At 40.6% G+C, this 15,478-nt stretch overlaps 1 protein-coding gene across 5 annotated transcripts; it reads left to right on the top strand.

Annotated features, from left to right (window-relative positions):
• The first annotated feature begins 246 nt into the window (after nucleotides 1-246).
• On the top strand, nucleotides 247-14,844 carry LOC120799121 (AP-2 complex subunit mu-A). Of its 5 annotated transcripts, none has more exons than XM_040144033.1 (14): nucleotides 247-615; nucleotides 2,192-2,313; nucleotides 5,318-5,323; nucleotides 8,096-8,361; nucleotides 8,969-9,051; nucleotides 10,070-10,075; nucleotides 10,232-10,367; nucleotides 10,978-11,122; nucleotides 11,437-11,454; nucleotides 12,054-12,173; nucleotides 12,448-12,583; nucleotides 12,767-12,864; nucleotides 13,104-13,215; nucleotides 13,663-14,844. In XM_040144033.1, exons 2-14 carry the CDS (start codon nucleotides 2,240-2,242, stop codon nucleotides 13,795-13,797), a joined length of 1,335 nt encoding a protein of 444 aa, XP_039999967.1. In that variant the 5' UTR covers nucleotides 247-615; nucleotides 2,192-2,239; the 3' UTR covers nucleotides 13,798-14,844. The 5 variants fall into 5 exon arrangements, with proteins under 5 accessions (XP_039999967.1, XP_039999966.1, XP_039999969.1 ...); XM_040144032.1 differs by having other exon boundaries at nucleotides 250-708; XM_040144035.1 differs by lacking the exon at nucleotides 11,437-11,454 and having other exon boundaries at nucleotides 254-708.
• Nucleotides 14,845-15,478: the final 634 nt, after the last annotated feature.

The following is a 15,478-nucleotide window of genomic DNA, read 5'->3' on the forward strand; positions in this document are numbered from 1 at the left end:
GTGTGAGACATCAGCCTGAGTACATTTGCCTCAGAACTGAATGACTCTATGCAAAATGTTCCCTGTGCTTAGAGGGGGGGGGGAACTCCTGCATGGAGGCGATTTAAATCAACAACAAAAAAGTTGAAAGTTTAATCAGATGGACTCTGCAAGACAAAATAAAACAAGGCCACCCACACAACCATTAGTTTAAAGGACAAGCATAAAGTAAGACATTTTCTTAGTCCCCTCAGGGAAGTTTGTTTGCTTGCTTCCATTCACTGAAGGTAGGGATCCAGGTCCATTTCTGGGGCTAGTAATGAATTCCTTTTGCTTAAATGTTAAGAGTAACATTTCATTAAGTGAGCTGGATACATGCCAAAAGAGTCCATTTTAAAAAGGGGGACTAGCCCGCCGTGTTGGCTCGTGTAGGTATTACAATCATAACCGTTAATGAACTGCCATGATACAAATTATTGACCAGCAGGCTATATAGCTTATCATAACAAGGCCTGGGTGCGGTTTACACATCGCTCCAGCCGCGCCTTTTCCTGTTACAACGGAACGGCGGTGCGTAAGGACGGCAGGTCAGCTGACAGCTATCAGAGGACCGGGAGGAAGGAGCGGAGTTAGCGGGTGAGTGAACTGGGAACCTACTGGATCCTCATAGAAGCTTTGTCCAAGACCAAACGGGGAACGAAGACCGGTGGTGTTCGTGAGAGAACTAGGGTAAGCTCACCAAAGTCGAGATGGTTAAGTGTTTCTAGCCAAAATAATTAAATGTAGCGCGGTGAATGTTAAGGGCAGCCGGTGAAACGGTTTCATTCGTGGACGATGCTAATATTAGCAACGTTAGCCTCCGCTCTGGTAGCTAACTTCAAGCTAGCAGCTGCAGCTAGCATGAAAAAGGAAAGGAGGCAATTTATTTTCTTCAAAATAAAAGTACACGGGTTTTCTTTTCAACATTTTTTTTGTAATATTTTCATTTTAATGAGGACAGTCAGTGCTAAATCATTGACACTGTCAATCTGTAAGTTGCCGATAATTAATAGTGTTGCATGTTAAGGGGGTCGCAAAACTGTCTGGTTTTCTTTTCACCGGAAGTGTATTAAATTGTGCACGGCTCGACGCTGGTTCGCTGAACATCACAGCCAGCTAGCCTGCTGTTGTAAGCTAAATTAGCTAGCGACCTCTCACTCTCTCTATTCCCCATCACTTTGATCATAGTTGAAGGTCAAGCCTCCATCAATGCTGTAGCCACTTAAGAATGTTTAAAACGAAGCATTTCAAGTAAACATGTCTCTCAACTACCTACCGAGGAACAAATATGAAAAATTTATGAACGTTAGGAAACGGCCCGAGTGAGCAGACATCTTGACTTCAGCCAATAAAAGGGCGATTAGACCCTTTCTGGTCTTGTGCACGATTTACTCGATCACGACTCGGCGATGTCTTAATGGGAAAACATTTTACTAATCTTTAGTTTATATTTATATTGTGCACTCCGTCTGAGCTCAGTCTACTTAAGTTGTCTGGTCTCTGTCTTCGAGGAATTTCTAGCGTGTTCTTCATCCCCTGGTTTCCAGAAGCGTCATTCTTGAATGGAGGCAAATTCCTATGATTTGTGGGTCTAAGCCATAAACAGATGAGTTGTTCAACAGTTGCAGTGAACCTGGATGACTTTCATTGTCTATAGGTTTTAATAATAGTTTGGATTTCATGTTTAGTCGAATCAGATCCAGACAGCATCTGGCAGTAAAATGCAACCCAGTTAGAGCAACAGATTTCTAGCTTGCTACCTGGTGGCATTCTGCTTCAAACTGGTGGCTGCTAATCTGCTGTTAATCTTACTTTGGTAGGAAACAAGGAATTGACTGTGATGAGAGTGGTGGTAGTGGAGTCTTTTTAACCTAGTGATAGTAGGTTAAATAGTGATCTTTGTATGTATTTATGTGTATGGACATGCACGTAACACAAATGAGTCACCACGGTAGGGCAGCTGCAGGGTATATTCAACTGGCAATAGAGTGGTGCGTGCGTGTGTGTAGGAGAGACAGAGAACGACAGAAAAAGCGGATAAACGAAGGACAAACGCCTCCCTGTACTGCTGGTCACTCCCTTACTTTTCACTGCTTTCACTTCTCTGTCACCCCCTTTCCCCTTTCCCCGTTTCCTTCCTGCAATCTCTCGCTCCATTTCTATCTCTTCTCAGGCGGGGTTTGGTTTCACCATGGCCAGTTGGGACTGAGAAGCAGCCACAATGATTGGAGGACTGTTCATCTACAACCACAAGGGGGAGGTCCTCATCTCCCGGGTCTACCGAGATGACATAGGGTATGTTTCACAGGAGCAAAGCTGCTGTAAAATTTAGGGGGACATTGGTCAGTGAGAAGGTCCTGATTCAGGGGGGGTGCACAGGCTGGGACTGATCCTTAAGGGATTAGAACGGATTATGTCCCTCTTCCTAGCTAAGAAGTTCATGTTTGTCATGTTTGGTATCTCCAAAAGAAAAAGGGTTAAATTTAGTACAATTTACTAACTCTTAAACAAAGAACATGATTTGGTATTAATTGTAATAAAATGACCATTAAAATACATATATTTCTGAATACAGAAACATAAAGTAATAGTCAAAGATTCTCCAAGTAAATGATCAACAAAATACAATTGACAATAATTAAAATACAATTATGTACCCTTATGCATAATCAGCAGCAATAATGCCCTCATTCACTATTCCCCATGTTTTATAACCTAAGGATTTGGTTCACTTGTGCTTATCAAACAACACCTTTATTTAAAAGATTAGATTCAGCCATTTGAAAAGCTCTTACAGACTGACCTCAGTTTTGATATAAGACACAAGTTATTAATTATTTCCATATGGAGAAGAGGCACTGATAGGAGGCATTGTTATTCTCTTCATTGGCAGCCACATCTCTTATTTCTCTGGATATTGCAATGGCATGGCTGTGATCAAATGCTTTAATCTTAATTCCTTCTGTCAAATAGCATATTTTGGATATAACCTACCCAATCATTTCAAAAACATATTTATATTGTTTGTTAAATCTGCACGTAATTTTCATCAACGGTCCCTGTGCAGGTTGATGTTAACTATACAGTGTAATTTCAAACAGTATCATCACCTAAAGTCTATACTAAGGCAGGAACCAGATATAAAGGCATGGATTTATCACAAAAATTAGTTATTGCAGATTCTTTAAAATAAATGGAATTCCAAATTTGCACTTATTTGGCTAACTTTCTAAATGCAAGATTTTCATAAAAAGAAGCATGGCTGTTGGCAGATCATCGTCAAGTAAGAAATGGAGCCTGTTATACATAAGTCCTCCATCATTGACAGACTGGATAACTTCATTCATTCACAATGTAACGCCCACAAAAATCTGAATGTGCCCGCCTCTAGTCAGCAATTGGAACCTGAAAATGATCATTAATGGGTAATTGTGCGTGTCTCAACTTGGACAGTTCATCATTGTCCTATTTTGTCAATGTTCGGAGGGAAACACGGTTTTGCAACTGAACTTTGTGAGCTATAAAAATAATAAAAAATGCATCAATTATTTTTACTGAAGCCATTTTCTTACATTTGACATGGAGCGTTGGGGAATTAATAATTGCCTGGTTGGAAATAACGTGTTAAAATATCAGTGGGTTGTAATGGCTAAACAGATCTGAGGTATGAGCTTATACAAAGCTCCCAAAGATCTGGTGGAAAGGAAATTGTTCCCTTTGCATAAGATGGATAAAAACATGGCTGAGCCATATCCAGTGTAGACTGTGCAGTAGCCATGTTGTAAAAAAAAAAAACTGCATCAAGGTTTGTTACTTCAAATGTGTCAGATGGATTCACATACATCAACTGGTATGTTACGGACAGGAACATAGCTTTGTGGCCAGAAGAATGTGATATCTGTTGTGAAAATCTGACTTTTACGCTGTCTGTCTTTCTTCCTTCCCTTTTCCTTACTCGTTACTTATTTGTTTGTGATACACTGTTGATGTAATGTGGAGTTACCAGGTCTCCATGCTTACACCCAGTTATCACCCTCTGTTCAGACTGAGGTCAGAGTAGGAAGTTTGCCAGAACAGATACCAGTGCAGTTGCCTTGTAGATTTACACAGTGAGTGTTGGCAAGGTACGGAGAGGGCAGAAGGGTAGAGATAGATTTCCTAGTCCTCAGAGTGTTATTTGTGTACACAGCAGCAGTGCTGGGTCAGTGGGTTATTTCTTGTGCAAACCCTCAAAGACTTTTTGGAGATTTAATCTCCAACATTTTTGCTGTAGCTTTAGGATTAGATGCACAGTGAAGACAATGGGAAAAGGGCAGAAAAAGAATGATATATCCTGTGTTTCAGAGGTGCTCCATGTGACATGTTGCGTCAGCAGACTGAGCCATTGAGACACCATTCGAAAGTCTGTTTGAATTAGATGTGTGCAAGGTCTGCAGGTTTGTTTAAATGACATGAAAACTTGTGTCTACGAGGGTCCCTTCGATCTTTAGTTCCGTTTCTAGACAGCAATCAGTAATGTAATTGTGGTTGCTTAATTTTTAATTGATCCTTCCCTGTCTGACAGTAGCAAAAATACAGTACAGCTGCTAACTTCTGCCTCCTCAGACACAGCACAATGTGTACTACAGAACGAGTAAGTACTAAAAAGGAACTGAAATTGACTTCAAAACCACAGCTGATTTTTGCAAATAGTGCAAAACAAGGAAACTGTAATACTTTAAAACTGTTGTTGGGGCAGTTGCACTGCAATTTTCATATTGTGTTCAGCAGAAAAACAGAAATCCATGTTCTGTTGTTTCTTTTGTTTTTGTTTTTTTTGTTTACATCAACAGTATCAGTTGCTTTTGGTGGTGATCCCTGTTGCTGCAGCACTGCAAAGTAAATCAGACACATTATGTTGCTGTAATATCTGCAGTGTATGTGCTGTATTGTTGTGTAAACAGCTACGGTATGCACATTTAAAGCTTTGTCACAACTGAAATAGAAATTGATCCAGTTAAAATAGTTGAGCTGTTATGGAGTGGTATAAATTAATTAATTTGCACTTAAAACACTTGTGGATTTAAAACACAACTTGGATTAAAGAGCAATATAATGCTGCTAACCTTTCCTTGGATTATTCGGTTACAAAGATAGCATCATAATAAACACCATGTTAATCACTCTGTCTGTGTACATGATGCACGAAAATGTCTCTTGTGCATTATTGTCTCTGTCCTCCCCCTTTTACTTCATCCTTGTTTCCTCTCTATCCTCTGTATCACCATTTTCCTCCATCTGTCCATCTTGGCCCCTGTAGGAATAGGTAAGAGACGCTCCAACGTATCAAGCATGACCCTTCCCTCTCATGGCCACCGATCAGTGACCCCCCTGAAACCCTAAACTGCATGCCCATTGATTCCCCAGTCAGCTTCCTGATACTTCCTCTAAGCATGAGTCACTTGTCATGACATTACAGCCTCAAATAAACCCCCGGCTACTGGAATACAACAGCCAGTCAATCAAAGCCAAGGAATTCAGCCACTATCAGAGCCCCTCCGTGAATATTTTTGCCCACTATCAGCTAATCAGCTAACTACCTAAAGCCTAAGCACGTAGTCTGAGCATGGTACATGACTGATAATTTAGTTCTCTCATCTTTTGTTTCTCCTGTGATTTTTCACATATAACTTGAGAGATTTTTTAAGATCATTTAAGATTAAATTTATAGGGTCTCATTTGTAGAGGTGGTCCTTGAATTAAGTAATGTACACTGGAGTTAACAGTGATTTTGTCTAAATGCTGTTCAATACCATTTCAAAGAAAATGTTTCAATATTTCTTGGTTGAAAAGTTGCTAATACTTGTTGGTTGTTAAATAGCAATATCTTAGCTTAATGGGCAGAAAGGCAGAAATTGTGGCAGCCTCCTAGACTGACACAGATGAGTGAAAAATAAAAGGAAAAACCTAAATAAATAATTGGAGAAACATAAGAAATGCAGATGCTTCCACACAGGTCCACTGCATGGTATGATTAAGCAGTTAACATCCCATCATGCTCTCTTGTATATATAAAAATGCTGAGCAGGCCCAGTTGCTTCTGATTTTTTATCAAGACGGCAAGAGGAAAGGTGACTTTGAAATAGGGTTCATTGTTGGGGCATGGATGGCGGGAGCTTCAGTTACAAAGACTGATAGGTACAGTGACTAACGTGACATCTAATTCCAGATCTATGGGAAAGACATTGGTATATAGGGTTGGAAATTGTGGTCATCAGCGCACATTTGATGACCGGGATGATCGTGCATTAATGTGATATGTGAGGAAAAACAGTAGAGCAACTCTCTCTCAGGTGACTGAGAATGTCAAGGCAGGATGTGATCAGACTGTGTCAGCAAGAAAAGTCCGTCAACAATTACACAGAGACAGATATTATAGTAAGGCTGTAGTGCATAAACCCTTCATTACAAAGAGTTCAGTGGTACAAAAACCATAGGCAGAGAGAGAGATGTGGAAAAAAGTGATTTGGTCAGACGAGCCATCCGTCGCCGTATTCTCGACAAGTGAGAGCATCTCTTGCGTACACAGAGAGAGCGGTACGGGCCTGAATTCTTGACCCCTACAGTGAGCGGATCCAGTGAGTCTTTTATGCTGTGGGGGTTGTTTTGCTAGCATAGTTTCCTCTTAGAGGGAAGAGTCATTGCAAATCAATACAAAGTTGTTCTGAGTGATCACCTTTATCCTGTAATGAAACATTTCTATCCTGATGGGAGCGGTCTCTTCCAGGATGACAGTGCCTCCATCCATAGAGCACGATGGGTCACTGAATGGTTTGATGAGTATGAAAATGATATGATTCATAGGCTATGACATGTTAGACAGTGATCCCACCACCATCATCAAAACACCAAAAGAGGGAAAATCTTTTGGAAGAATGGTTTTCATCTCTCCAGTAGAGACTTGTAGAACCAGTGCACTGAAGCTGTTCTGGAGGCTCGTGGTGGCCCAAGACCTTATTAGGACACTTTATGTTGGTTTTTCCTTGAATTCGTCACCTGTCTGTTTATTATACTTTTCTCCTAATCAGCATTGAGTAATCACCACCTTGAACTCCTAAACTTGCAAACATTGATGTTGATGTTTAGCAGACATTGTAGACATTGCATCTTCCAACAAATGTCATATCAACAAAGGAGGCTGCCAGCTGTATGTGTCGGGTCCATTTGCTCTTTATGGTACCATTCAACAATATGGGAAAAAAGTTCTTTATCAGTATCAGAGATGATTGAAAAGTTTACTAGAGGGTTTCATTCGTCTTATCCAACATTGATTAAGTAAGCTATAAAAACTTATACATTCAGTTGGAGTGGCAGCAAAAGTTGTATATCTAAAATGTAGATGCACAGTTGTTTAGATTTTGGTAAGTTTGCGCCTGGAATTAGACCTCTAGATGCTCATAGGCGTTTCTCAGTAGGATTTGGTATTCTTGTCAGAACATGCTGCATCCTCTAGACTAAGCCCTGCTATTTATAAATCCGCATTAATCAGGGCTGAGTTTCCGGACAGCATTGTGGCAATAAGCTAAGGTTTACTTTGTCTTATTTGTTTTCAGTAAAATGGAATTCTAATGGCCTTTACCATGTTAAAGAAAAAGAAAAAGACATCCAAATGAAGATCATGGTTTAAAATCTTTTGTTCCCATGGAGTCCAGTTAATTATGTTGACTGCTGTTTCCTGGGTGTAAGAGCCTTCTCTCTCCATCCTGGTAATTATTGCCATTTACACAAAACAACCCTCCCTTTCTCCCTTTAAATGCACCATCTCGATGTGTCCTTTTTCAGTTGGTTAGACAATGTTTTGATAATTGCTCATTCCTTGAAATGGATGGATATGTTTTTGAGGCCTGAAGGGGTTATTTATTTTGAGTCCAGTGCAGAGCTGGATGAAAAACTTGCATTTTCACATGATGTCACAGGGAGTGATACTGTTAACAACAGTCTAATTGTTATGGAAAAGCCTGAAACAATTCTCTCACCTCCTCTTTTTTTCTTCCTCTTTTTTTTCTGTCTATCTCTCTCCTCCTTCCTCACATCCCAGACGTAATGCGGTGGACGCGTTCCGTGTGAACGTGATTCACGCGCGGCAACAGGTTCGATCCCCGGTAACCAACATTGCCCGCACCAGCTTCTTCCATGTCAAGCGCTCCAACATCTGGTTGGCGGCGGTCACCAAGCAGAATGTCAACGCTGCCATGGTGTTTGAGTTCCTTTACAAGATGTGTGATGTCATGACAGCCTATTTCGGCAAGATCAGCGAGGAGAACATCAAGAACAACTTTGTGCTCATTTACGAGCTGCTGGATGGTAGGAGTCGATATTAGTAATGTTTGTGTGTTGAATCAATTACATTGTCCAGAATTGAATGAGGTTGGCGAACTGGGCAGCTCTGGAGCAGATAGAATCAAAGCCAGATTATTGTATGCAGTAGATATAGATACTCAGATATGTAATTATGATTGTAGGTTTTTGAATTAACTGCTCTTAAGGAGCCAAAAAAAAGAAGTGCTCTGAAATGTCAGCATTTTACCTACAAAACCAAAGTGTCCACTTATGATTAAGTCAAAGTCGACAGCTGTCTTCAGGAATATTATATTAGGTCTCCCGTTCCTCCACGGTTTAGCAGTGATGTGATCAAAATATAGTAGCAGAACTGTGTTTAGTGTGAAAGGGAGTGACCAGGGATGAACCTGCAATAACCATCTAGTATGCACTGGTCAAATGCAGGTTGAAAGTGGCTTCCCTATGCTGTGTTAATTAAACACAGTGTTGGTGTTTGTCCTCCCACTGAGAGTTGTACTACTATAATGTCTCACTCAGTCAGAGTTGGTTCTCTCCATCGCTACATGTCCTAGTTTCTCCTCTTACCCATCTTATCTCTTACCGACAGTTATGTTTGTGTTTGTTCATACAGAGATCCTGGACTTTGGCTACCCCCAGAACTCAGAGACGGGAGCTCTGAAGACCTTCATCACCCAACAAGGCATTAAGGGACAGGTGAGTAACTCAAGTGCAGACTAAGATCTACTGATGAAATGTTAAGGTTGATGGAATAAGGCTATACACTCAAGTTGCCAGTTTATTAGGTACACGTCTCTAAAACTAATGCTGTCTAATAAACCATTCCTGCAATATATCTGACCTTCATGAAGGATAGAGTGTTTAGTTTATATTGAAACCATTTAATTCAACTTTATGGCCATTTTGGAGGCAGTATTTTATGGTGCTTTTGAATTGTATTGCATTATACTGAGATTTATATACACCATTTATATCAGTAGGGGTAGAATACACACAGTATTAGAAACACCTCTCAGTGTAACTCGGGACCAGATGAATCACAAGTGATAGATGGGCAATAGATACATTATTTTTATTGAGATGTCCTGAGCTGTTTTGCTTGAGCTTGATCAGGTGTATCAAAACATTTTTATGAGATTGGTATTAAATCTCTTTCCAGTCCTTTGTTTATTGTAATCAATAACGCCATGAGTAGCAGCTGTCAAAAACACTCAAAATTACATTACACTGGAACCTATTCCTTAATGCAAAGCATTGCAAGCACAACAAGCACTAAATAACAGTGATTTAATGATGTCCAGTTAGTGGCAATAGTCTCTTCAAGGATATAATATAAACCTCTCTGGATACTAAATATTATAGGAAACAAGGAGAGGAAAGCAGTGATAATAGCATATATTTTTCCAGATCTGTTTAACTGCCAAACATTACCTGAATTGAACTGTTTTCACAAATTTGAATGTAGGCCTCCTTTAGCCTATTTATTATGCAGGAAAATATAGATACAGACTTCGCAAAAATGTAATGTTATAACTTGGATTGGTTACCAAAAAAACCCCAAAACTTAATTGGCTGCTTTTTCTTTATGTATGAAATATATGTACGCTTATTGTTTGATTGACTGACTGAAATAAGCTTTTAAATTAAATAATATTTTTCTGTTTTTTTTCTCATTCTTTCCTCAAACTCCGGTCTTGGACACTTCATATTTCAGCACCAGGTAATACACACCACACTGAGATTCTAGCTCAGGACATTCATTTTACCCGTGTCCGTGTAGTGCTAATGATCCTCTTTCATCAACATCTTTCTTTTATCAGTCTGTCAGCCCTCTCCTCTTGTCAGTAGTGATGCGGTTTCTCTACTTATCTCCCAGACAAAAGAGGAGCAGTCTCAGATCACCAGCCAGGTGACGGGGCAGATCGGCTGGCGTCGTGAGGGCATCAAGTATCGCCGCAACGAGCTTTTCCTGGACGTGCTGGAGAGCGTCAACCTGCTCATGTCACCACAAGGTCTGTTTATAAGGCCTCACCAAACTGGGTGGTGACTGCTGACGTGAATGACTTAGAGACGTTTTATCATTCAGAACAAGTTCAGCGCTTTGTGTTTTAGTTCTCTTTTAATAAATACATATTATTCCATTTACTTCCACACCTTCTCCACCAATAATCAATTTAATTAATAGTCCTTTTAGTAACAGCTCTGAGACTTTCGATAATATCATGCAGTCTTTAAAAAAAAAAAAAAAAAAATTGTAGATGTTCAAATTTCTGTTTTTATGAGCACTTTGAGGACCATGTTGGCATAAAAGATGAGTTTGAAAGTTCCTTCTTGACTATGGAAGCATTAGTTGACAAAACAGTCTCACCACAGAGTCCATTTAGTCGATTTTTCTGGTGCTTTAGATCGTATCACCCATCTTACTCAGCAGATGGAGTTGGAGGGAGTTTACAGTTTCAGCTCCAGATAGAAAAAATGACGTGTTTCTCAACCAAGAATAATTCAAACTATAGGCATCTTTTTTAACTTTTGTGTTCAAAAAGATTATTCATGAAAACAGATGTTGTTGTGGTTTGGCCAGTTTTAGATTCACTTCATCATCCCCACCCCTCCCCCTCTTAGGCCAGGTCCTTAGCGCCCACGTGTCAGGCCGAGTAGTGATGAAGAGCTACCTGAGTGGAATGCCTGAGTGTAAATTTGGCATGAACGACAAGATTGTCATCGACAAGCAGGGCAAGGGAGGAGCATCCGATGACGCAGGAAAGAGGTGAGCGACACGAGAAAGAAGGGTCAGCAGTCAGCAAGTTGAAAAGCTAAGATCAACCATGTTTCCTCTGAGGCTGAAAATCATTCAGATAATCTGCATTTTTAGTTTCTCTATTGAAAGTGATGCTTTATATCCTGACAAGGAAATTCATTGAGTTAGAATTTAAGACACCACCTTGTCTGTTAGCTCCCTGTCTGTTTGAGTGTTGTCGTTTACAACAAGACAGGCATTACAATTTATTTTTAATTTTTCTTTCCTTTGGATGCATCTCTCCTTTCTTTCCCTCTCTTTCTTTTCTATGTGCTGTACCTCAGTGATTTAGGGGGAGGAAGGTACTGTACTGACAAGTGTCCTCACCCTTTGCCAGCTCCACACACACACACACACACACACACAAACACAAACACACACACCTGTCTTGTCTAAGCCCTGTAGCACAACAAGAACCTAAACATCTCATGCACTGTTGCTCCCCACACACTCAGTACAAATCACTCGATATCAAACACGCCTTGTTAATTCTTCCGTGTAGTGCCCGGTTGTTGTTTCCCTCTTTTGGTACAATGGTTGGTTTATTTTATTACCCCACACCTACCTGCTTGACTTTAACCCTTTACCCAAACACCTAACAGAGATTGTGGATTTTCTTTTTTCTTTTTTTTAATTTTTTTTTTTTTTTTTTTTTTAAATAAATAAATTGCTGAGTAGTAACATTAACCTCAACCGGGCTCATGTCTTGCTACTAGCAGTTGTGTCCCTATATGTACTCATATGTTCCTTTTTTAATCATGGACATTAATTGAGGGAGAGTAGTAGTTTTATCTTTTGGAGATTGAGTATCATGATTTTTAATATTTGATTAATAATAAACAAGAGGACTAATATTCTTTCCTCTCTTTTGTGTGTGTCTGATGTGTTTCTCTCCTGGCAGCGGGAAGCAGTCCATAGCCATCGACGACTGCACTTTCCATCAGTGTGTGCGCCTCAGTAAGTTTGACTCGGAGCGTAGCATCAGCTTCATCCCCCCCGATGGAGAGTATGAGCTCATGAGGTCAGTAGATGGACATTAGAAATCTTGTCAGAATGTGACAGAAAAGGGTGGGAGGTTACGCAACATGAGTGAGACTTATGCAAACTGTATTAAAAGCATGAAATATACAGTACTTTGTATCGATATGGACCATTCTATCTTGAAATGTTTAGTTTTGAGAAATGAATGAGAGAGGCATGAATGAACACTGAAACACACTGACCTGAGGAAATCTTGGTTGATGCTTTGTAAAATTCGTTTTACCATTTTAAAGCGTTTTCCCCCCTTCTTGCAGGTATCGCACCACTAAGGACATCATCCTGCCGTTCAGGGTTATTCCTCTGGTCCGGGAGGTGGGGCGCACTAAACTGGAGGTTAAGGTGGTCATTAAGTCCAACTTCAAACCCTCGCTGCTGGCTCAGAAGATCGAGGTGAGATGTTAACAAAGTCAAGCCGGTGATAAATGCAAACTGCCGTGAGTGGCACACGCGGATCCTAATTTACAAAAACAGTTTTTGACGCACAACAGTTTGAATATGACCAAAATGAAATCGGAAGGAGTTTGGTTGCTTTAACATTAAAAGGTTTGTTCATGTCCATTATCAACTACACAGGTTCGTATCCCAACACCCCTCAACACCAGCGGCGTGCAGGTGATTTGTATGAAGGGAAAAGCCAAGTACAAGGCCAGTGAGAATGCCATTGTCTGGAAGTGAGTTTGGTTCTGTCCGCATCTGCATGAAATACAAGCAAACTCCTTTTTTCCACTATTGTGTCAAGTTAATGATTAACAATCTCTTCTCTTTTGCATGTTTGTTAAACTTCTTTCTCGCACACAGACTGTCTTCTCTCCTTTTGTAACCCCTTTTACACTTGGCCCTTGCTTTTGAAATTAGGCTCCTTGTTACTGAAACTTATACGGCACTTAACTGTGTGTGTCTGTGTGTGTAGGATCAAACGCATGGCTGGGATGAAGGAGTCTCAGATCAGCGCTGAGATCGAGCTGCTGCCCACCAATGATAAGAAGAAATGGGCCAGGCCTCCCATCTCTATGAACTTTGAGGTGAGAATACGTTTAATAGTTTAGTCTCTCCGTCTGTCTGTCTGTCTGTGTCTGGTGTGTGTGTGTGTGGTTGGCTGGCTGGCTGGCGTCACAGTGTTGTATTGAAGACATTGTGCATTGGATTATTTTAAATCCAGTGTGAAAATGTGGAGACTTGCGTCCAGTGTCATACAAAGTTTATTGACATAATTCAGTGTTTGCTGATCAGGCTTTACTGCCTGATTACATATGCGATACTGTTTCCTAAATGCATAACTGAGCAGAACTTTGTACTGCATGGGCAGCCAGCCAGACAAGTTGACTATGGATTAAATGTGATCCCAGTATCAGTCATGCAAATCACGACACAATTACTGTTACCTGAAACCCCAACTTCCTGCTCAGAGCTAACCTACATTTCCCAGCATCCCCCGACACATCCTGACCTTCCTCCTGATGTCTCTGCAGGTTCCTTTCGCTCCTTCTGGTCTGAAGGTGCGCTACTTGAAGGTGTTTGAGTCCAAGCTCAACTACAGTGACCACGACGTCATCAAATGGGTGCGGTACATCGGCCGCTCCGGCATTTACGAAACACGCTGCTAAAATTCAACCCCGCCAGGCAGCGAACTGACCACTTTCCTCCCATCTATCCTGTTAAGATTTTTTTCTTCTCCCTCTTCCTACTTTGTCTCTCTCCTCCCCTTAATCCTTATAGCTTCTCTCATACATCCCTCCCACCGCCCTCACCCCTTCCTAACTAGGTGTTGGAGATTGAATTTACATAATAGAAAAAAGTAAATATGGTATAACGCACAGATATATGCAAAATGTGAACCATTGTATCGTATATATCTCGTAGTGATGAGTAAACCTGTAAACCAACTGGTGTCCGAAAGAAAGAAGACAAGTGATGCAGGGGGGGACCAGGGGGAGAGGACTGGAGACACATTTGGTGTCTTTAAGGGTTGCTCTCTTGGGTTTATTCAGTGTTATTGTTAAACTATCTACTCTCCACTTACTCCCACATGTTGTAGAGTTATCCCTGCTAAGATGATGTGTAGCTGTTGTGGTTTATAATGAGTCCTGATATAGTTCCTGTATATGAGCTTCTGTCTCAATAGAGTCTGCACTTCAAATTGAGCTGCATTGTCCAATTCTGTATTGTGAACTGACTGATATTTGATATGTGTGTTTGGGAATGGTCATTTGGATCATAGTTACTTTCTCTTTGCCACTCAGCAGGATGAGAGAGTGAAATTATGGGTATTTGGGAAAGAGAAGGAATTCACGACTGAGCTGTTTTTGTACTTTCTGGAGTGTGTTGCCCCCCCCCCCCTCCCAACCAACCCACCTTTCCCTTAATACTTTTACCAGCATTGAGCAAGTAAAGTCCAGTTAAAACATAGAGGAACATTCTAGGTAGGTTAGAGATTTGACCATCATCCAGGAGTTGAGTCAAATTTCCTACATCTTTCTTAAGCACTAAAATGAACTTGTCACACTATTTTGATTTAAAGATCAGGCCCTGGGAGTGTGCGTGTTTGCGTTGAGGTGAGGTCTCCCCCTGGTGTTTGCCTGGTCACTGTCTGCTTCTTCATGTTTGTAGCCCTGGTGACCGTTCTGTCCAATAAAATCTGACTATGTAACCAAGCCTGCCTTCCCTCTCTGTTTGTTTTTCATTTGACAGATATTATTATGTTTGTTTAAATTCTATTGTATCACTGTTTCCTCTAGACATTGTCTGAAATGAGGGTGGGGGTGGTGTAGGAACAATGGATCATGAGTAATATTGGTTGTAATATGGCTGTGGTCAGTCCAGTTTTAATCCTGTCCATTTGTGACAAACATATTGGCTCAAAACCTTTTAAATTGTTCACATTTTTCCAAAGTGACCTGACCTACAGAAGTCTAAATTGACTGAAGGAAAATCCTCCCTGCTCCTAACTGACCATTATCATGTGAACAAATGGTCAGCCGGAAAGAGCCTTCAGCAGTTACAGTAAACCACAGAACAGAAAAATGATTGGTCAAGAATGCTTTGGCCAACATGTTTAATACATTTTTCCTGTCTTGCTCTTCCTCTACATCCAGGACGTTAAACAAAAATAACCCCTAACAGTAAATTAATACATGATTAAAACACTTGCTGTTAAAACATTAACATTTTTATCTTTGCAGTAGTGGCTGTTATTGGCTTGCCACTGAGAAGTTCACGATGATTTAAAAGAACAGATTCCACAAGAATCAAGGCGAGGCGTCCCAAAAGTAGTGTAGCACCAAAATC

The sequence above is a fragment of the Xiphias gladius genome, chromosome 14 (assembly GCF_016859285.1).
Source record: "Xiphias gladius isolate SHS-SW01 ecotype Sanya breed wild chromosome 14, ASM1685928v1, whole genome shotgun sequence".
Classification (NCBI taxonomy): domain Eukaryota; kingdom Metazoa; phylum Chordata; class Actinopteri; order Istiophoriformes; family Xiphiidae; genus Xiphias; species Xiphias gladius.

Excerpts from the sequence above, each read along its gene's own strand:
- LOC120799121 (XM_040144033.1), top strand. The coding sequence starts at position 2,240 with ATGATTGGAGGACTGTTCATCTACAACCACAAGGGGGAGGTCCTCATC. Across the intron at positions 12,584-12,766 it reads TGCTGGCTCAGAAGATCGAG|GTTCGTATCCCAACACCCCT; the intron begins GTGAGATGTTAA and ends TCAACTACACAG. Across the intron at positions 13,216-13,662 it reads CCATCTCTATGAACTTTGAG|GTTCCTTTCGCTCCTTCTGG; the intron begins GTGAGAATACGT and ends ATGTCTCTGCAG.